Source organism: Heteronotia binoei, chromosome 8 (genome assembly GCF_032191835.1).
Source record: "Heteronotia binoei isolate CCM8104 ecotype False Entrance Well chromosome 8, APGP_CSIRO_Hbin_v1, whole genome shotgun sequence".
NCBI classification, from domain to species: domain Eukaryota; kingdom Metazoa; phylum Chordata; class Lepidosauria; order Squamata; family Gekkonidae; genus Heteronotia; species Heteronotia binoei.
In genome coordinates, this window is record NC_083230.1 from 59,896,501 (window position 1) to 59,919,416 (window position 22,916).

The 22,916-nt window shown below is 44.8% G+C and overlaps 1 protein-coding gene across 3 annotated transcripts in view; it reads right to left on the bottom strand.

Moving 5' to 3' along the window:
* The window catches only part of LIN7A (lin-7 homolog A, crumbs cell polarity complex component), a 97,223-nt gene that overhangs the window by 15,237 nt on the left and 59,070 nt on the right, over positions 1-22,916 (bottom strand). For all 3 annotated transcript variants that reach the window (XM_060244566.1, XM_060244565.1, XM_060244567.1), the window contains exon 3: positions 1,610-1,681. In XM_060244566.1, the coding sequence (XP_060100549.1) occupies positions 1,610-1,681 (72 nt within the window). The remainder of the gene's footprint in view (positions 1-1,609; positions 1,682-22,916) is intronic.

Sequence of the window (22,916 nt, forward strand, 5' to 3'; positions counted from 1 at the left end):
ATCAATGGGGCCAGAAAGTGTTTGGGTCTGCCAGATCTGGCTTGAGATCCTACAACTTAAATCACTTGGCCTGTTCAATATTCTGATAGGGATTTATGTTTAACAGATGAATATTTTAAATATATATGCAAAACTTGTCAGCATGCAAACTTTTCCTATCATGCAGACATTAAATGTCAAACATAAATGCACAAGAAAGATGCAATGCAGACAGCCCAGAAAAAACCAGGAAGTATTGTGATATCAAAACATTGCTCTACAATCCTGCTGTTCTATATGAATAAGAAATGAGAATGGCAAATCTTCTTGAGATTTTTCCCATTTTAACTGTACTACAAGGTTGTAATTTCTGCATTCATCCATAGTGGAAACAATCTAGAATAGGGCCAGAGATGATAAGCTTTCAATATTTGTCTAGGGCCAGAGATGATAAGCTTTCAATATTTGCAGTGTTCAGGTCAAGCACAAGCCACATAAGAATAATGGCAACATTCTAGTAGATAACAAAATGGGCATCTTTTACTTGAATACATTTACAGAATAGAGGTATAACTATTTTTAAAGTGCTGTGTGGCTGAGAGTTTCTAGCTGCTTCAGTGCTATAATATTTCCTCTGCATTAAATCTTTGCTTATCTCTGTTCAAATTCTTTCACTGGCCCTAACCCAAAAGGAAGATCAGTATTTATGTTCTGATTTGTTAGGAACAATCTTTTCAGATGGTATATATGTGCTTGCCAGAAGCCCAAACAATTTTCCTAGTTTTCCTTTTTCTGTACTTACCCCTTCTTTATAAAAGCAGAGGAAATGCATTACAATTTATTAAGGGTTTTAAAAAAGGAACAACACCATGGTGTTATTTCTATACAGGGAAAATGCAAAAGCACATTTCAGATATCAGTACAAAGGGCATATCTGTTCTTGATATAGACAACCTACATAGATTTGTAAAGAGATTTCATGGAACTCCACCAACTGATCACTTGTTTCAGACATCACAGATACCCATGGCTACTGCCATCCTGTTAAAGATGTGTATTCAGCACATCTGAAAATAGAATTCTGGAAGTCTCTTCTGAGCTAATCCTAGGACAGGCCACAAACAGTGAGGAAAAAAAGAAACACTATAGGAGAATTTAGTTGCAGAAGCACCAGTAGTCTGTGGGGTGGATGCAACCAATCTTTCCCACTTAATCTTACTCAATTTCACTCCTTACTACAATACCTGTCTCACATGGCTTTCATGCATGGAGGTCCAATGTTCCCAAGCACAGTATCTTAGGGTGGCGTTCTTCATCAGTGGAAAAGCTGATTGGACTCACCTGACAGTAGGCAATGAACTTGTAGATCCAATTTGGAAACTGACTGCCCCACCTCTCCCACTTTTGAACTCTATAAAGCATTCTCTTTTCTTAAGCTACAGAAGCAGCACAAAGGTTGAATTTTCCATTATGATTGTTACCTGGAAGTAGCACTGGTTCTAGACTCTGGGCTGCCACTGATGTCTAAATTTTCTTACAGTGTACACACGAATACCTGAAACATACACGCGCACAGTCAATTACTAGGCCACTTCAGTAGTGTGTATTTTTAAAGATGCATATATCCTACCTTTGCAGTAGCCCTGGCACGGAATTCTGGGCAGCCATTAACGTTTATGGTTTCATGCATATACTGGTACACCTAAAGCAATAAAAACAGAAGAAAAACAATGGACTAAGAATAACTGTTTACTAGTCAAAGTTTCTAACAGAGTTAAGTTTGCAATATTCTAGGGATATTTAGTATTCCAGAGGTTTTTCCTTATACTCTATGTTCCTTTTCCAAGGATACTTAGTCGAATCTGGTTTGTACAATCACACTGCCCTACTCGCATTACTACACTGCTGAGTATACTACCAGGCCTCAGATTCAGTGGGAGCTCACAGGAGCGCAGCTCCTGAACCTTTCTGAGAGTTCCACCTCTTCCTTCTGAGAGTTCCGCCTCCTTGTCCATTGAATAGTATGTGAAACTGCATAACAATCCCTGGATGAGTTCCATCACCTATTTTTCTACAAAATGACGGTTGGATATTACTAACTTCTAAGCACTCAGTCATCAACATTTTGTATCTGAAATAATGTAAACCTTCAAACACAACTATCTATTGGTTGACATGTTCAATGATAAGTATTACGTTGCTTCTCTTTCCCTGTATGCGTTATCATTTTCTATATAATTACCCTAGCCATTGGATTGTACTAGCTCAGGGGTGGGGAACGTCCAGTCCAAGGGCCGTTTACGGCCCTCAAGATCCCTTGGTCTGGCCCTCGGGGATTGCTGGGCTGAGCCAAGCCATGTGGCGGCCTCCCTGGGGCCCAGCTGCCCAGCAAAGATTGTGGGGCCCAGCTGCACTGCGTGGTGGCCTTCCTGGGGCCTGGCTGGCCAGCCAGGATCGATGTGGGGCCTGAAAAAGTCACTGTCACAATTCAGGTGTAAGGTCAAGTGGTTTTGAATCATGTAACTCTGCTGATCACCAATATAGCAGACTATTGAAAAAAACCTACAGTTCAGAGATGTATCATACACTTTCATTGAAAATGTCCTAAGATCAATTTCTGATAATCTTTCAGTGAACAGATCTTATCATTTACCCCTTCCTCAAAGCTGCTTTTTAGACCTTTAAGATCTTTGCATCAAAGAGAATAGACATCTGGGAAAGTATTAGAACAGAGAGCGATTAATAGGTGACTTGATAACTGATTTAGGCAAAGCAGTAAGTATTTCACTTCTGATATTTAAGAAAATATATTGTGTCTGATGAATAGGGCTGGACCACCCAGTAGGTGAATTAGGCTATTGCCTAGGGTCAGTAGGTGAATTAGGCTATTGCCTAGGGTGCTGACAGTTCAGGGGTGCAGAATTGGTTTGTGCGGCATCCCCCCACCCTCGTGTGCCTCTCGGAGTCTCTGAGAGGAGCCAGCTGCAGGGGTTTTCTTCTTGCTTTTGCAGCCTGGGATGCCCTCTCCCCACATCTCTCAGAGTCTCCAAGAGGCACAGAGCGGTGGGGCTTTCTTCCTGCTTTTGAGAGGCATGGGCTTGGTGGGGCTGCTTTTGCACCCTGGAGTACAAAAGCAGGAGAAAGATCTCCCCCCCCCATGCCTCTCAGAGTCTCCAAGAGGCACGGGCTAGCAGAGCAACCCCTTCTCTGGGGCTGGGCCGCAGCGGTGGCCTGATCTCTCCATTCTATCCTATGGGCCCATAAGATAAAGTTTAAAATCTCTTCTCTAGTGTCACACCACAGCAGTGGGCTGATTTCTCCACTTTATCCTATGGGCCCATGTGTGTGTCTGTTTGTCAGTGTGGGCAGGGGGCACAAGTAGTTAGCCTTGCCTAAGGTGCCAAACAGTCTAGGTCCAGCCCTGCTGATGAATACCAACTATTTGAAACAATACATACCCATTTACTGAGTATGTACATTTGTAGGATAATGCTCTGACTTGTTAAAAAACAGCTTTCATAGAATTCCAAAGCCTGTAAACTTGCAGGAAAAAATGATTTGGCACATTATTTGACACAGTTTTTAGGATTTTAAACTTGGTGTGAATAAATATAAAATTTGTCATTTTTCACAGCAAGAGCTTTGGTATGCTATTCTTTCATTAATCTGAAAGTAATCATGTGTTTCCATTGGGACACTCTTAGCTTCCCTTGGAGACAAACATCTGCATCATTATACCAGCTGTCAGAACAATTGGAAGCCATGCAGTAAGGGATGTGTCATTCCGCCTGGTGCAATGAGGATGATGACTCATTAACAATCACAACCTGCAATGAAGTGAATCTTGTTTAACTTTCTCGGTAGCTATGACACTTTTAATTATAGAACATACAACAGGATAAACAGTGTAAAAGGCCAACTAATAATTATTGTCTTGTAAGGAGAGAGGAGAGGAACAACAATTTTTACTCTTTTTTTTAAGGATCTTGATACGTTATTCTTGGTCAGTACAAAGAAGCACTGTGGGCTGGGTCCAGTGGAAGATTTCTGTGCAAGTTAGAGCCCTTGAACAAGCAGAAATGCACTAAAAAGATAATTCTGGCTGCTAGTGCGAGGATAAACCTGCATTTCTATTTACACAAAAACTGCACAAACATATGAGGAAAGGAATCTATGGGTATTGACATATATCTAGTGCTATTGCTCATGCAAGCAGAACTGCACTGAGCTTGCATTTCCATTCATGCATCACTTGATGCAACCCTATATTTGGATACCTCATTAAAGAGCTGTACTGTAAACAACGTTTACAGTAAATGATTTTGAGCTAAGGGTTGTAATTTAAAATATCCATCTGGATTTTGGACATTCAGTCCATATGAACACTTAAAGCAGTCTGTGTGTTTCCTGTTGCAGATTTGCACTTCTTATAGCAGCTTGGATCACGGCAGGAGTATGCAATAGTGTGATCTGTTCCAGGAGGTTTTGCTGTGAAATCTTTCCAAGTTGGAGCTAATTTAGGGTAGGCTGTTTGGCACTGAGCCAGGGCCTTTTTCATTGTGGCTCCGTCTCTGTGATAATGGCTCCCTGAAGAGGTGCAAGGGGCCCAGCCACTCCCTGAAAACAAGGCCTGCATGTTTTGCCAGGGGTAGTAGGGGGAGGGCTTTAGGGCTTGTTATTTTATTTTTTGTTTTTAGGTAACTATTATTATAAGCTGCCTTGAACGAAGAAGAAAGGTGGAATATACATGTTTTAATAAATACATAAACAAACAAAACCATTTTCCACCAATAATAAAAAGAGGAAAGGGTGCCTTTGGCCACCAAAAAGGCTGTGCCGAAGATCATGGGACTAACGAGAACAAAAGCCTTGTGGCATGGGTGCTGTAATAAAGAGGGTAACTGGGACAGAATGAAAAAGCTGGCTAGATTCAGCACTCAGTATGCTTATCTGATATGAAGTAGGCTGCTGCCCTACCAGGTCAATGTACACTAACATTTATCAGAAGCTCCTTAAACATAGCTGCTCTTCCATGCTGTACTGGTTGAAATGTGCAAGTCATGTGATTCTTTCATACTATGTGGACAGTTTCCATACTAGCACCATTTATTACCAGGAATGCACATCACTGACCCTGCCTTCCTCGGTATGCTGTGTTATTCATTAGAATAAGGGGTCAAACTAATTTGTTATGAGGGCCGGATCTGGCATAAAGGAGACCTTGTTGGGCCGGGCCATGTATGTCATAAAATGCAATGCCAGGTAGTGGAGATATAAACTTTATAAAGGCACAAACACATTTTAAAATAAAATAAAATATGCTTAAAATATGCTTAAATTTTGGTTATTTAACAGTCGCTGATAACTGACACTTCTTGCTCTGAATCACTGTATCAAAATCTGGAGACAATGTTTGTGCCGTAGCAATCTTGAGTATGCTGTTCAGATGTTGTCCGGGTGTCGTTCAGGTGTATATGCTTCCATTCTCGACCCCCATCAGTCCAGCTTTCACCCGGGCCACGGGACGGAGACAGTGCTGGTTGCTCTGGTGGATGACCTTCAGTGGCATCTGGACAGAGGAGGCTGGGCGGTACTGATGTTGTTAGACCTATTGGCAGCATTCGATACGGTCAACCATCGGTTGCTAATTTGCCGTCTCGCCGACACGGGAATTCAGGGGCTGGCCCTACAATGGCTTTCCTCTTTCCTCGATGGTCGGGGGCAAAGGGTGGCGATTGGGGGTGAACTGTCCCAAGGCACATGCTTGACTGCGGGGTGCCTCAGGGGGCGGTGCTTTTCCCAATGTTGTTCAACATCTACCTGCGCCCCCTTGTCCAGATTGCCCGGAGGTATGGGTTGGGTTGTCACCAGTATGCCGATGACACCCAGCTCTATCTACTCATGGACGGACGGCCTGACTCTGTCCCATAATATCTGGACCTAACGTTACAAGCCGTGGCTAGATGGCTTAGGCTGAGTAGATTGAAACTAAACCTAGCAAAGACAGAGGTCCTTTGCTTGGGTCGGCGTGGTACGGGAAGAGAAATTCCCCTACCAGCCTTTGAGGTATGCCACTGACAATGGCACACAGGGTCAAGAGCTTGGGGGTACTATTGGAGCCTGCCCTGACAATGGAGGCCCAAATAGCAGCCACTGCTAAGTCCGCATTCTTTCATCTCAGGTGGGCAAGGCAGTTGGCCCCTTTCCTGGAACATGATGATCTGGCAACAGTGATCCATGCAACAGTCACCTCATGGTTGGACTACTGTAATGCCCTCTACATTGGGCTGCCCCTGTGCCGAACCCGGAAGTTGCAGCTAGTGCAGAATGCTGCCGCCCGGCTGTTATTAGGGCTCCCCAGGTGGGAGCACATTCAGCCAGGGCTCTGGGGACTGCACTGGCTGCCAATAATATACCGGGTTTGGTACAAGGTGCTGGTTATCACCTTTAAAGCCCTATATGGCCTAGCACCTGCCTACCTTAGGGACCGTTTCTCCCCACATGTTCCCCAGAGAGTGCTTAGATCTGGTTCTCAAAATCTGCTAGTAATCCCTGGGCCAAAGGAAGCCCGTCTGAAGTCAACCAGGGATAGGGCCTTTTCGATTACAGCCTCTGCTGGTGGAACCAGCTACCAGAAGAGGTGAGGGCCTTGCGGAACCTTGGGCAGTTCCGCAAGGCCTGCAGTCCTCTTACGGTTGGCATATAACTGACTGGTACCTAAAAACTGTGAAGGAAGGTTGTAGAATAGCACACTGTTAGATTGTTTTCTGGTTTTAACTGCTGTAAACTATTTCTTTTATTTTAATATTTATTAACCTTATTGTTAGAATTTTATGTTGTAAGCCACCCTGAGCCCGCCTCCGTGGGAAGGGTGGGATATAAATCAAATCAAATCATATAAAAAATAAAATAAATAAAAAATATCTTTAAGTTGCAAACCCATTTTTGATTTATTGACATTTATTACAAAATCTCATGGTCAATGCTCTGTGCCCTAGGACCCAGAAGGAAACATGAAATGGCTGGGCATTATGAGCTTTTGTACGTAAGTTGCTTTGTGTGCTGGTCAAGAACATGTGAAGGCACCATGACACAGACTGAGGGCTATGTCTTCCCCAGAAAAATAACTGCAACTCCTAAGAGGCAGTGCAAGAACTGAGAGACTGCATTGTATAGTGGTGAGGGAAGGGGGCCAAGACAAAAAGCTCTTACTTACCTTGAAAACTGTGTAGGTCTTACAGGTGCTTTTTGTATTTCTCCCATGGGATTGAGGCAGCCAGCAAAGCAGCATCTTGCTCTTCCCCAGAAAGAGGGGGGAGGGAGGAAGAGCCACAGCCAGTGGAGGAGCTTGGCTGTTTATCTCTGCTGTGTGATTGAGAGAGCCTGGCACAGCTCTAGCTTTGATTTAAAAAACTAGCTGTGTCAGGCTCTCTCAGTCACATAGCAGAGATACACAGCCAAGCTGTTCTAATGGCTGAGGCTCCCCCTCCCTCCCCCTCCCTTGGGGAAGAGGGAAAGAACAAGGAGAGGCTGTTTTACTCGGCTCAGTCCCATGGAGGAAAACAAAAATGGTGACAACAGAAGCAGGAGAGAGGGAGAAGGAAGCAGACCATAGGGATTTGTGGGCCGGATCAGGCATGAGGGATGGACATTTGATATCCTTGCATTAGAACAATAGGATGAAGGAGAATGTCTGACAAACCGCTGCCAGAGTAGCCCATTAGGCCAAGTAGGGCTGTTTGTTGCTGGCTAAGGATGCTGAAAAATGCCAAACCCCTCCCACTATATCTTCTTCCTTGTCTTTAATAGGTAATTGGGATCTGTAGTGTATTTTAAAGGCACAAGGGCTTTTAGCCTGTGGCTTTTCATCTAGGGCAGGGATAGGGAATGTTGGCTCTCCAGATGTTTTTTGCCTACAACTCCCATCAGCCCCAGCCAGCATGGCCAATGGCTAGGGCTGATGGGAGTTGTAGACAAAAAAACATCTGGAGAGCCAACGTTCCCTACCCCTGATCTAGGGCATACAACAAGTGGAGGAAAGTTTACCGCTACTGGAAAAAGAGAGAGTTTCACTGGTTACATAGTGATCATTGACACAGAACTACACCTACTAGACATTATCTTCTATGAGTTTCCACAGACTTCCACTAAAAACCATCATTGGCAATAACTGTGTGCTTCTCACTATAAGAAGAGAGTAGGCATTTTGCTTATTTATTGGCTGCATAGTCTCAGATATAGTGCTGGAGAAACCCAGACTGATCATTCTGGGAGACTTCAACATTCATGACGAGGATACCACATCAGGGCTTACTCAGGATTGTATAGCTCACTGTCCATCTTGCATATCTCCCAAATCATGACTCGTCTAGTACATGAAAGGGGTCACACCTTGAACCGAATAAACTATACACAACTGAATTATTCAAGAAGGCTTTTCTACACAGGCAACAGAATTGCACATTGCAAAGTGATTCACAAAGTTGCATGGATAAATTATTAGGGACTGTGGTCTATACTACAATGTATAGTTTGCTGTAAATTGGATCCTACCATTTAATGTGTAGGGCTGCCAGGTCCTATCTGGCTGCCAGTGGGGGAACTTCCCTCACATGCACGAAGATGGCACCTGGAAGTGATGTAATCGCACCAGGCACGGTGCGTGGGGACACTCATTTTGGTATAAAACTCTATGGTGCCTTAGAGTTTTATGCCAAAATGCTAGAGCATCCCTGCATGATGTGCACAGCATGATGACATCACTTTCAGTTGATACCATCACATTGGGCATGTCAGGTGCTGTCAGAGCTCCCCTGCCAGCTAATCCTGTGCTGGTGGGCTGGAGGCCCTGAGATTTGAGGAAAACCCGCCCCCAGCGGGAGGTTGGGAACCCTATTTAATGTATCATGTTAACACTTAGCTTTGCTTCAATTCTGTTTTTTTAAAATTATTATTTCTGATTGGCTTACAAACCAAATTTTATTTCTTTATTTCTTTGTTTACTGCATGTAAGAGGCAGGGGACCCCTCTCTTGGGGGGTGGGGAGAAATGCCAGCCCCGCAACCATTGCTGTCCTCAAGCAATAGCCTGGCGGAACAACTCTGCTTTACAGGCCCTGTAGAACTGTAAAAGATCTCGCAGGGCCCTGGTGTCTTCTGGAAGAGTGTTCCACCAGGTTGGGGCCTGGCCCTCATTGAGGACAGCCAGACCTCATTAGAGTCTGGGGTCATCAGGATTATTCAATCAATCAATCAATCAATCAATCAATCAACCAATCAATATTTATTTAAGTCAAAGACTGGAACAGCAATAAAGGAAGACAGCAAGACAACTCATAAGAGTACAGTTGATGAAATCAAGGCTCTTCCAAATATTTACTCTTACAAATTACAATGTAACAAAGTTTTGCTACTGCCCGAGTTATTGAGCTCTGTACTGTATATCTTACACTAAAAATTTCTGAAGTACCTCAGTTCTAAAATTTATATAAAACTTCAAGGGTTTGAAATTAGATAAACGTGGGATAATAAGAGGCAATCTTTCCTCTTGATAAAGTTCACAGTGGAGAAGGATATGCAAGACTGTTTCAACTACTTTTTCTAAACAAAGACAACATCGTTTCTGCATTGGTAGATAGCAGAACCTACCAGCTAATACTGCAGATGGAAAAACATCAAGGTGAGCCCTTGAGAAAGCCCATCTATGTCTCGCATATGTTATTTTCGATAGATAAGAGGCAGGTGTATAATCTGGCCATGATTTTAATCTGGAATAATTTGTGCGGAGCAGTGCTTTATCGTTTTGGAGTTCAATGTCACTCAGTCTCCAAAATACCAGAGCTTTTGCTTCATTCAGGTCCCTATCAAAACGTTCTTCTGGATTCAGCCCAATTTATTTGATTTTTTTCAATAATCTTAGCAGACTAGCAAGGATAGGGGTCTGCTGCAAGAAAAAATGGGATTAGACCCTTCGCCTTTAAGTGAACTCTTAACCAAAAGCAAATTGCAAGTTTCCATATTTTTAACTCTACTCCAGGGAGGTCAGCTTCCTGTCTTAAAATGGCATTAGAGGTGCATCTAGGGACATTAAACAATAATCTAAGAAATTTTGACGGTATGGTTTTTAGGGTTTTTACATTGCTGATTAGGTTAATTTGTGACCCATAAAGTAATTGGGGGAGACTTGGCTTGAAATAGTTTTAAAGCCACAGGAATAAAGCCTAGGCCATCTTTTCCGAGGAAAGCATTAGTGCTCTTTCTGCCGTGTTGCTGAAATTATTGTATGCAATTTGAAGCTGGCATTGTGCGAGAAGGTGACACCTAAATATTGGAAAGTTTTAACCTGTTTGATAATATTACTGTTGATCTTCCAGTTAACTTTCCTATATCATCTAGTGAAGTGCATTATTTTTGATTTAGAGTAATTAATTGGTAAATGATCAATGTCACATTGTTCGCCAAAATTTTAAAGGGCATGTTTTAGGCCAATTTCCAATTGTGATAAGAGGACAGCATCATCTGCATACATTGATTGATATCTTTTTCCTTCTTGACAGACGGGGGGCATGGGTATCAATATCATGTAAAGATTGAATTAGGGAATTCACATATATATTTAATAAAAAAGGTGTTAGATTGCAACTCTAATTCCTTTTTTTTACTGGAAATCTGGAAGATAATCTACCATCTTGTGTGTATCTTATCTGTAGACTGTTATCTTCATGTAATTTAATTATTTGTCTCAACAGTCTTTTATCTATTGATGTATCTTCCAGTTTAGCCCAAAGTCTTCCCCTTGATAAGTTGTCAAATGCCGCTTTAAGGTCCGCAAATGCTGCATATAGATTGCCCTTTGATGTCTTTGTAAATTTGTGGGTAAAATAATCTAGAAGCAAACAATGTTCTGGAGCAGCCTTGAAGAAATCCTGCCTATTCCATTTCCAACAGATTTTCCTGTTCTAACCATTTATATAGCTTCACACATAGATACTTGGTGTATAATTTACAAATGGTATTCAGAAGTCTTATAGGTTTGTAATTGTTTGAGTTAGACTTGTTACCTTTTTAAAATATAGGTACAATAAAGGCCAATCCCCAGTCTTTTGGTATCTGAGCTGATGAATCTATATAGGTGAAGAGGTTGGCCAATATTGAGGCCCACCAATCTACATGCAATTTAAGTAATTCTGCTACAGTGAAGTCGCTTCCAGGTGCTTTCCCATTTTTCAGTTGTAATATTAGTGGCACAACAACACTTGCAGTGTTGGCCATGATTTATACAGGGGCATTATGATACTGGCTGATTTGTTTTCATTTCCCTTCTTAATAATTCCCAGCATGGCGTTGGCCTTTTTTATTGCAATCGCACACTGTCTTGACATTTTCAGTGAGTTATCTACCACGACCCCAAGTTCTCTCTCTTGGTCAATCTCTGCCAGTTCACACGCCATCAACTTGTATTTGTAGCTGAGATTTTTGGTCCCAATGTGCATTACTTTGCACTTGGCCACACTGAAATAGTTTTAAATAGCCTCCCAGATTCCCCAAGGGTTTTGACCCTATTCACCTTTCCTTTCAGTTTCCTCTTCACATGCCTCTTCATCTCAGAGAATTTGCCCCTTTTAAAGTTAAAAGTGGTTGTGCTGGTCTTTTGAGGCAACTCCCTATTTATACAAATGGTGAAATCAATAACATTATTGTCACTGCTCCCAAGTGGTGCAATTACTTTTACATCTCTCATCAGGTCTTGGGCGTTACTTAGGACCAAATCCAGGATTGTCCCACCCCTGGTAGATTCTGTGACCATCTGCTCCATAGCACAGTCATTGAGAGCATTTAGAAATTCAATCTCTTTCTCTCGACCAGAACACATATTGACCCAATCAATCTGCAGGTAGTTAAAATCACCTATTATGACACAGTTTTTACGTTTAGCCACAATCTTTAATCCTTCCATCATATTATAATCATTCTCTATCTTTTGATTTGGTGGGTAATAACGAATTCCCATAGTTAAATTTCCTTTTGGGCCCTCTATTTCGACCCAAAGCATTTCTAGAAGGGAATCTAATTCTCTGACCTCAGTCTTATTGGATTGTATACCCTCTCTGACATACAGAGCCACCCCACCTTCAACCCTTCCTATCCTTCTAATATAACATATCCAGGAATCTCCATGTTGCACCGATTCTCCTCATTCCACCAAGTTTCTGAAATTCCCACAATGACTATGCTTTCCCCCAACACTAAACACTCCAACTCCTCAATTTTACTTCGAACACTTCTAGCATTTGTATACAAACATCTATAATTTCCCAGGCAAGTTAGGTTCGCAACCTTCCTCCTGCTGCCATACTGTTTGTCACCATCTCAGTGGACAACTCTGATTCATTATCCGGTAGAAAAGTTACAGCTAACCCTTCAGCTCTTTGAGATAAGTCTTCCTGAACAGAGACATTTCATCTCCTGTCAGCTTTCCCCCAAGATTTAGTTTAAAAACTGCTCTGCCACCTTTTTGATTTTAAGCGCCAGCAGCCTGGTTCCTTCTGGGGACAAGTGGAGACCATCCCTTTTATACAGCTCCCATTTGTTCAAAAAGCATCCCAGTGCCTAACAAACTTAAAGCCTTCCTCCCTACACCATTGTCTCATCTACACACTGAGACTTCTAATTTGTGCCTGTCTCTCCAGCCCTGCACATGGAACATTTTACTCAACAGGGATAAACACTACCAAGTGCTTATCCCTAGAATTTTCTGTCAGCAATCATGGTATTATATGGTGCACAGAAATGTATAAAAATCTGTAAAAAGGAATCACATTGCTAAAATGCAAAAACAAAACTTGCATAATAAAGATTTACTGTGGCAAGATCTATATTATCATTTCCAAATTATGACTGGTCATATGTTACCATTACATAGTCTGGATTTTAGTAGTAGAATTTATATTAGCTATTTACCCCCTCCCCCCAAAAAAGGGGGGCCATCTAAGTAATCAAATGCCACTGGAAGTACATATATAGCTAGCAGTCAAGCATTTTCCTACTATAATTGATTTTTGTCTTGAGGTCAATAGGGAGCTCTGATTAAACATCACTCATTTGACGTGACCCTGGATTCTGGGTATTACATTAGTGATATCAATGAAAACAGCATAAAGAATCTAACATTAGTAGTCCTTTTAAGATCTCCTGTAGTGAAGTCATCAGGATATAGTAACTGTAAATAGGCCTAACAATGCTTTAAAAAAACAACAACTTGGGTTTCCTAACCCACTCATGTAATTGCAATTAATGAGAGCAATCTGAGTCATGAAAATGCAATAATTCCTAAAAGGTTTGATTCAAGCTATTCAAAGCAAAGAAGCATCAGTTTATTGGGGGGGGGGGAGGATTCTTTTCTTCCCCTAAATTTGTCACATGGCAACAGTTCTGCTGTGTCTCCTACTTTAGGTTAAAAAAAATCACAGTATTGAATGTAAACGGAAATACGATGTTCCACCTGCTTTTCACAATGGATTCTTCTATCTGCAAAATACCATCTTTTCATGCTCAAAGGAGGCAGCAGAGAATTTGCAAATATTTCCTGGCAGCCTCAGTTTCCAGTCATGCCTTCACCTCCTCTCCTGAGGAAAGAACATTCCCTTTTGCTTTGGAAGAGAGAATGCAACTTTTGCTGATTCCTTTGTAATAATACTAATCCCTATCAAGTTGGAAGATTCTCTTCAGCCTCTTAAGAACTTTCCCAGAAAACATGAGGGTTTACAGGGCTGAATTCATGATACCTAAACAGGTGAAAGGATGGTGATTAGGCAGCAGAACTGTGTTTCTAGGATGGAAAGAAACCCCAGTCAATTAATCAGTGCTTCCCTTGTTCTGCTTCTATTGTGCTGCATTTAAACTTTTATGGAGCCAGTTCACATTTTGTATGTGGCAGCCACAGAATTTAGTTTCCCTGACTACTGCATTTATGTGTGACTGTGTGTGTATGCTTTCCATAAACCTGCCTTAATGTGTTAACATATGGGAAAGAATACATTTCTTAAAATGATGAACCTGCTGTCCTTTAATATCCCTAGCATACTGTAAATACTATTCCTTTCAGTTTGATGAGCCAGTTTGGTGTAGTGGTTAAGTGCATGGGCTCTTATCTGGGAGAACCAGGTTTGATTCCCCACTCCTCCACATGCACCTGCTTTTGTGGCCTTGAGTCAGTCACAAGTTCTCACAGAGCTGCTCCTTTCAAAAATAGTTTCTCTTAGAGCTCTCTCAGCTCCATCTACCTCACAGGGTGTCTGTTGTGGGAAGGGGAAGGGAAGGAGATTTGTAAGCCACTCTGAGGCTCCTTCAGGTAGTGAAGGGTGAGGTATAAATCCAATCTCTTCTCGTCTTCTTTTTGTGAGTACTTATAGGATATGTTGTAATAATAATATATATGAGCATCATAACAAACTATAAAAAGGTAAAGGTCATTTCCGACTCTGGGGTGACATCACATCACAACGTTTTCACTGCAGACTTTTTATGGGGTGGTTTGCCATTGCCTTCCTTGGTCATCTACACTTTACTCCCAGCAAGCTGGGTACTCATTTTACTGACCTTAGAAGGATGGAAGGCTGAGTCAACCTGGAGTCGGCTATTACAAACTATGCATGTGTGTAAAATAATAACTGGTGACAACAGCTAAATGAAAAGTTACACAACTTTAAATGTTACACTATTAAGCACAGTATACACTGTTAAACAGTACATCCTGTTAAACAGTATCTCATAAACACGGAAGACCATCAAATGGGCATTCTGATACGATAGTTCTAATGAGTCATTAGAATTAATTGAATTATCATTAGCTAATTAATTAGAGAGGATATTAGTGGAGGTTGGGGTTTTAAATATTAATTATCTATTAGACTAGATTAAATGGCAGGTATAGATAAAAATTAGGAAGACGACTTGGACTGGCAAGGGTGGAGAGGTTTAGTGAGTTAGTTAGTTGCAGGGTGGTGAGCTGTGTTTTTCAGAACTGGTATGAGGCTGTGGCGAGACCAGTAGGGGATGACCAGCCTGGGGATTCCAGTACTTCTGGGGAGGGGAAGATATGATGGTGGAAACAGACATCGCTATAAGGGAAGGAGGCCGAGACTTGGAGGCGCTTGGCCCCCTTTCAATCTGCGTCCCATCTCAACGGTGGTAGGTAGTGGGGTCAGGTTGAATTATTGCCTCTGTCATTGGTGTTATGCAATGCCAGGTCCATAAATAATAAGACCTCAGTCCTTTGGGATTTCCTGCTCGAGCAGGACGTGGACCTGGCTTGTGTGACTGAGACCTGGGTGTGAGATGGAGAGACCATAGCTCTCTCCCAAATGGCTCCCCCAGGATACTCAGTCTTTCACCAATCACGGACTAGCGGGTGGGGGGGAGGGGTGACTCTATTCATACAAGAGGCTTACTCCTTCTGGGCCCTCCCGGCCCCAGAGATCAATGGCATTGAATATGCCGGTCTGGCGTGGGACGTTGGGGAGGGGTTGGCGATATAGTTGGTGTACCATCTTCCTAACACACCAGCTGGTGCCTTACTGTCCCTGATGGAGGCCCTAACAGGCTGGGCATTGGAGTACCCAAGGCTCTTGATCCTGGGTGACTTCAATGTCCATGCTGACGATGCGTCCTTCAGTCAGGCGATGGACCTAGTGTCATCCATGGCGACACTGGGACTCTCCCAATTTGTTACAATGCCCATTCACCAGGTGGGGCACCTGCTAGATTTGGTCTTTGCGGTGGGAGTTTTAGTGGATGGTATTACTGCTGAAGCAGTGCCATGGTCGGACCACTATGCCCTCAAGGCTTGTGTAGATATCCCACTGCAAGCTTGTTTAGGTGGTGAGCATATTTTGGCTCGCCCGTGGAGCCTGATGGACCTTGAACAGTTTCAAATGGCTCTATGGGATTCCTGGCCCCCTGGCGATTCTCTGGATGACCTGACTGAGTGTTGGCATGGCCGGCTCTCCAGAGCCATTGATGAGATCGCACCTCGGCATCCTCTTGCCCTAAGCTAACACTGTGGTATACCCCAGAATTGTGGCAGATGAAATGAGGGTTCAGACAGCTAGAGAGGCAATGGCGGCGTACTAGAGACGAAGCCACGAGAACATCTTATAGAGAGTTTATGAGGTCCTATGAGATGGCAGTCAAAGCCACAAAGAAAACTTACTTTGCAGCCAAGGTTGCGTCTGCAATTTCGCACCTGGCACAATTATTTAGTACAATTCGGACTCTCACAACACTGCCACAAGGCAGGCCAAACCTTAGGGAATTGGAGATTGGCTGTGAGGCTTTTGCGAACTTTTTTGCATATAAGATCTCGTCGTTCCGCCATGACCTCCCCGCCACATTGGAAACTGTACGTGAACTCAAGGCCCCGTGCCTGTCTTCTGGACCAGTTTTGGATTGCTTTGAAACACTCAGCCTGAAGGAAGTTGACAGAATCCTCTTCACTGTGCACCCAACAACCTGTGATTTGGATCCTTGCCCCTCCTGGCTAATTAAAGCTTGCCAGAGAGAGCTTAGATATCCTGTACGTGATATCGTAAACAGATCCCTCTCTGAAGGACTTTTTCCAACGCCTCTCAAAGAGGCTGTGGTCTGCCCCCTCTTGAAAAAACCTACATTAGACCTGGCTGAATTGGCATATTACCGGCCAGTCTCGAACTTACCCTTTTATGGTAAAATTATTGAGAGGGCAGTAGCGCTACAGTTACAGAGTTTTCTGGATGATGCTTCCGTCCTAGACCCCCACCAGTCCAGCTTCCACCCAGGTCATGGGACGGAGACAGTGCTGGTCGCTCTGGTGGATGACCTCCAGCGGCATCTGGACTGAGGCGGCTTGGCGGTACTGATGTTGTTAGACCTATTGGCTGTGTTCGATATGGCTGACCATCGGTTGCTGATCCACTGCCTCGCCGATGCAGGGATTCAGGGGTTGGCCTTGCAATGACTTTCCTAGATGGTTGGGGACAAAGGGTGGTGATTGGCGGAGAGTCGTCCCGGAGGCACGCACTTAATTGTGGGGTGCCTCGGGACGATGCTCTCCCTGATGTTGTTCAACATCTACATGCACCCCCTTGCTCATATTGCCCAGAGGTATGGGTTGGGTGGTGGGGGGTGGGCTCCCTCTGGGAATCCTACCCCCCCAGGGAAAGTGCATGCACAATACATAGCCTCTCCTCTCCCGGTGTAGTGAACGCCGCGTGGTCACTGTCTGGCTATGCCTGGCAGATGGTCACTGCAATGGCCTCTCCTGCATTACTGCATCCGTAGCAACACCTTCTCGCTGGTCCCCCCCGTTTTCACAGAGTTTGCTACGTCATGGTGCGACCGAATTGTCCGGCGGTATAACCGGATGGGCAGGCTGGGCCCACCAACTTCGTCAGCCTAAGAGAAGGAAAACTCTAACATCAAACCCGGGCAGATAGAGCTCGTTAATGTAACACCTACCACCTGGAGGACTCACTGCCGGCGTCCCGGCTTACTGGGCCATGGCAGATGACCCCCAGGTGAAAGGGTGGAGCCAGTACCGCGCACACTGCGCTTCACCTAAAAAATTCCTCTGCGCAGGCCTGAAGGGCATATCCACACACACAACCCACAACGCATCAAGTCCTGCAGCGATAGGCAAGGGGCGAAACGGCAGGTGGAAGGTGCCACTGGAAGCCGCAGTCCCGATCCTGCATGTAGGCGGTTCAGGATATTGGTCGCCTGATGCTAACCCGGAGACGAAAGCATCTTTCGGCAGCACCCTGAACGACCAAGCAGCCTTATCTAGGGACAGCACTGCTTGCTCCACACGGAGAGGGGCCTAGAAAAGGTGGCCTAAACAAAGCTCGTCTCCCCCACCCCAGTTGGCTAGCCGCGGTCAACGGGCATCCTTACTTGCGGTCGAAAAATAACAACAAAGAAAAGGCATGCACCTGCCTCACAAAGTGTGCAAAGACTAAAGCTTGCGTGTTGGAACATCAGAACCATGCTCGACACAGTAGGCAGTGGTCGCCCTGAACGACGCTCTGCTCTAGTTGCCCACGAACTTCTCAGGTTGAATATCGACATAGCAGCTCTCAGTGAGGTCCGTTTCCCTGAGGAAGGTAGTCTTCAAGAACACGGTGCTGGCTATACCCTCTACTGGTCGGGTAAGTCAAAGGCTGAGAGCCGCCTTTCTGGCGTTGGCTTCATGGTCAGGAACTCCATTGCCTCCAAACTCGAAAACCTTCCAACAGGTCACTCAGATCGCATCATGTCCATGCGCCTCCCACTTCAAAACAAGCAGCATGCAACACTCTTCAGTGTGTATGCCCCAACCCTTCAAGCAGATCCTGCAGAAAAGAACAAGTTCTATGCTGATCTACGCAACCTCGTACGGAAGACCCCTACAGAGGACAAGGTGATCATCCTTGGCGACTTCAATGCCAGAGTAGGTAAAGACTCGGAAGCCTGGAAAGGAGTACTTGGCAAACACGGCATTGGCAACTGCAATGACAACGGGCGCCTCCTGCTAGAATTCTGCATGGAGCACCAGCTCACCATCACCAACACTATCTTCCAGCAGAAGAACAGTCTGAAGACAACCTGGATGCACCCACGGTCCAAGCATTGGCACCTTATCGACTACATTCTGGTGCGCCAGAGAGACCTTCGAGATGTCTTACACACCCGAGTAATGCCCAGCGCAGAATGTCATACGGATCATCGTCTTGTACGCTGCAATCTCCGTCTTCACTTTAAACCCACACCCAGGAGAGGAGGTATCCCTTGGAGGAAGTTTCAGGTTGGCAGCCTCCAGTCAGCCGAAGCTAAAGCTGCCTTCCAGGCAAAACTCCAGTCAAGAATTGAGGACCTCAGTTGCCCCACAGACCCTTCTCCAGAAGCACTCTGGGAACACCTAAAAACTACCGTCCTGCAGATCTCTGAAGAAGTCCTCGGGTTCTCCACAAGGAAGAACAAGGACTGGTTTGATGAGAACAATCAAGAGATCCAAGAATTACTGGCAAAAAAGAGATCTGCCTACCAAGCACATCTTGCTCAGCCCTCCTGTCCTGGGAAAAAAGCAACCTTTCGCGCTGCATGTAGCAACCTCCAGCGCAAGCTTCGAGACATTCAGAACGAGTGGTGGACCAAGCTTGCAGAGAGAACCCAGCTGTGTGCAGACACTGGTGATTTAAGAGGGTTCTATGAAGCCCTGAAGGCAGTATATGGTCCATCATATCAGGCTCAGAGTCCCTTGCATAGTGCAGACGGCCAAGTGCTCCTCACAGACAAGGCATCCATACTGAACCGGTGGTCGGAGTATTTTCAGGTTCTCTTCAGTGCCAACCGCGTAGTTCAAGATTCAGCAATCCACCTCACCCCACTTCAACCGGTGAAAACAGAGTTGGATGAGATCCCCACCCTAGAAGAGACTGTTAAAGCCATCAAGCAACTGAAAAGTGGCAAGGCAGCAGGAGTTGATGGAATTCCACCAGAGATCTGGAAGCATGGGGGCACAGTACTACATAGCTCACTTCACAAAGTACTTGTCACCTGCTGGGAACAAGGCAAATTACCACAGGACTTTCGCGATGCAATCATCATCACCCTATACAAGAACAAAGGGGGAAAGTCAGACTGCTCCAACTACCGGGGGATAACCCTGCTCTCCATCGCAGGCAAAATCCTTGCCAGAATACTCCTGAACAGACTGGTGCCCACCATTGCAGAAGAACTCCTCCCAGAGAGCCAGTGCGGCTTCAGAGCTAACAGGAGCACCACCGACATGGTATTTGTTCTCAGGCAGCTCCAAGAGAAATGCAGGGAACAGAACAAGGGTCTGTATGTGACTTTTGTCGACCTTACCAAAGCTTTCGATACCGTTAGCAGGAAAGGCCTGTGGCAAATCTTGGAACGTTTAGGATGTCCCCCAAGGTTCCTCAGCATGATCATCCAGCTACACGAAGACCAGCGAGGCCAAGTCAGACACTGCAACGACCTCTCGGAGCCCTTCCCAATAGGCACAGGTGTAAAGCAAGGCTGCGTTCTCGCGCCAACTCTCTTTACGATCTTCTTTAGCATGATGCTTCAAAGAGCCGCAGTAGATCTAGATGAGGACGATGGTGTCTACATCCGCTATCGCACCGATGGCAGCCTGTTCAACCTGAGGCGACTAAAGGCACACTCCAAGACAATGGAAAAACTCATCCGAGAGCTACTGTTTGCTGATGATGCTGCACTCGTCTCCCACTCTGCAGCATATGACGTCCTGCTTTGCAGAGGCTGCCAAGCTATTCGGCCTAGAAGTTAGTCTGAAGAAGACAGAAGTTCTCCACCAGCCTGCACCCCAGGAAGATTATCACCCTCCCTGCATCACTGTGGGTGAATCAGTTCTGAAGACAGTCCAGCAGTTCAGCTACCTGGGGTGCATCATCTCCTCAGATGCCAAGATCGACAAGGAGATTGACAACAGGCTGGCAAAGGCAAACCGTGCATTTGGCCGACTGCACAAAAGAGTGTGGAGCAACAAGCATCTGAAAAAAGGCACAAAGATCAATGTTTACAAAGCGGTTGTGATGACAACCCTCATCTATGGCTCCGAATCGTGGGTTTTATACCGTCATCACCTGCGACTCCTTGAGCGCTTTCATCAGCGCTGCCTTCGCACCATCCTCAACATCCACTGGAGTGACTTTGTGACCAACACTGAAGTCCTCAAGCGGGCAGAGGTTACCAGCATCGAGGCACTGCTGTTGAAGACGCAGCTGCGCTGGGCAGGGCATATTTCTAGGATGGAAAACCACCGCCTTCCCAAGATTGCCCTGTATGGCGAACTCTCCACCGGCCATCGAAATAGAGGGGCACCAAAGAAGAGGTACAAGGACTCCTTGAAGAAATCCCTTAGCACCTGTCACATCAACCATCACCAGTGGTCTGACCTAGCCTCAGATCGCAAAGCATGGAGGCACACCATCCACCAGGCTGTCTCTTCCTTTGAGAACACACGCATAGCTGGTCTTGAGGACAAAAGGAGATTGAGGAAGAATCGCACTGCTACAGGACCAACCCTAAATCAGACTTTTCCCTGCAGCCGCTGTGGCCGGACCTGCCTGTCCCACATTGGTCTTGTCAGCCACCAGCGAGCCTGCAGCAAACGTGGACTATTGCACCCTTCTTAAATCTTCGTTCGCGAAGCCAAGCCGAGAGAGAGAGATGGGTTGGGTTGCCACCAGTACGCTGATGACACCCAGCTCTATCTGCTGATGGACGGATGGCCTGGCTGTGTCCCAGCACAAGGTCAGAAGCTTGGGGGTGCTGCTGGAGCCTGGCTTGACAATGGAGGCCCAGATAGCAGTCACTGCTAAATCCCCTTTTTTCCATCTTAGGCGGGTGAGACAGTTGGTCCCCTTCCTTGAACGCGGCGACCTGGCAACGGTGATCCATGCAACGGTAACCTTGAGGTTGGACTACTGTGATGCCCTCTACTTGGGGCTGCCCCTGTGTTGAACCCGGAAACTACAGCTAGTGCAGAACGTGGCAGCCAGGCTATTGGGGCTGCCCAGGTTGGAGCACATACAGCCGGGACTGCGGGAACTGAACTGGCTGCCAATAGTATACCGGATTCGGTACAAGGTGCTGGTTAGCACCTTTAAAGCCTTATATGGCCTAGGACCAGCCGGGACTGCGGGAACTGAACTGGCTGCCAATAGTATACCGGATTCGGTACAAGGTGCTGGTTATCACCTTTAAAGCCCTATATGGCCTTAGGGACCGTCTCTCCCCACACGTTCCTCAGAGGGTACTTCGATCTGGATCTCAAAATCTATTAGTAATCCCTGGCCTAAGGAGGCCAAACTGAAGACCACTAAAGAGAGGGCCTTCTCAATTGCAGCCCCCTACTGGTGGAATCAACTACCAGAGGAAGCGAAGGCCTTGCGGAACCTTGCCCAGTTCCACAAGGCCTGTAAGACCGCTCTCTTCCGACTGGCTTCCAACTGATGCCAACTGAGCTTGTATCGTAGGGAAATTGAAGAAATACTGTCGCCACTGAAATGATATAATATCAAGGAGATTAGCACCAAACTACTCTGATTGTTTTAACTATGGAATGTGGAATTTTATAGTATGTATGGATTTTAATTGTCTATTGTGGTTTTATACCGTGAGGGTTTTATACCCTGAGCTTGCTTTGGTGGGGAGGGCAGGATATAAATCAAATCAATAAAATAAATAAATAAAAATAATATTCCTAAACCATCAGAAAAGTTAAAATTGCTCATTTTGTGCATCCCACAAAATTTAGCTCTATTACATTTTGAATCTTTTCCATACACCTATTTAATCCAATTGTAAAGTGCAGGTTATATAACAGAAGTCCATACCTAATGTTAAATGATACAGAGCCTTGGCTAAAAGAGCAGTTCTAAGAACACTTATCTGGGGATAAGCCCAATGAATAGACTAATGCAGGATTCTGAGCAGATCTGCTTAAAATTGCTCCCTATGAGCATGAGCTATGATTGGAGAATTCCATGGTTCAAAAATTTATCTTGGCTATGAACTCACTGTGCCTTCAACCAAGCCACTTATATGTAGCATCCACTACCCCTTCCGTAATATAGAGATAATAATTCTGGTTTACCTTACAGGGCTGTTTGTAAGCTTTACTAGGTATTTTAAAAATACTTCGAATACTAAAATCTTTTATAAATGTTAAGCTGTAGTTGCCTGCTGATAAATTTATGAAAATTTATTAATTTGTTCCTTATGTATATCAATGCTACAAATATTTTTAATGCAGGAAAATATAGCAAGACATGTTGAAGGAACATGTTAAAAACAACAGCAACTAAGACTGGAAAAGCAGCTAGGCACATGCTCTCAAAAGTGATGATGCACATAAACCTATCAGCTCTGATTGTT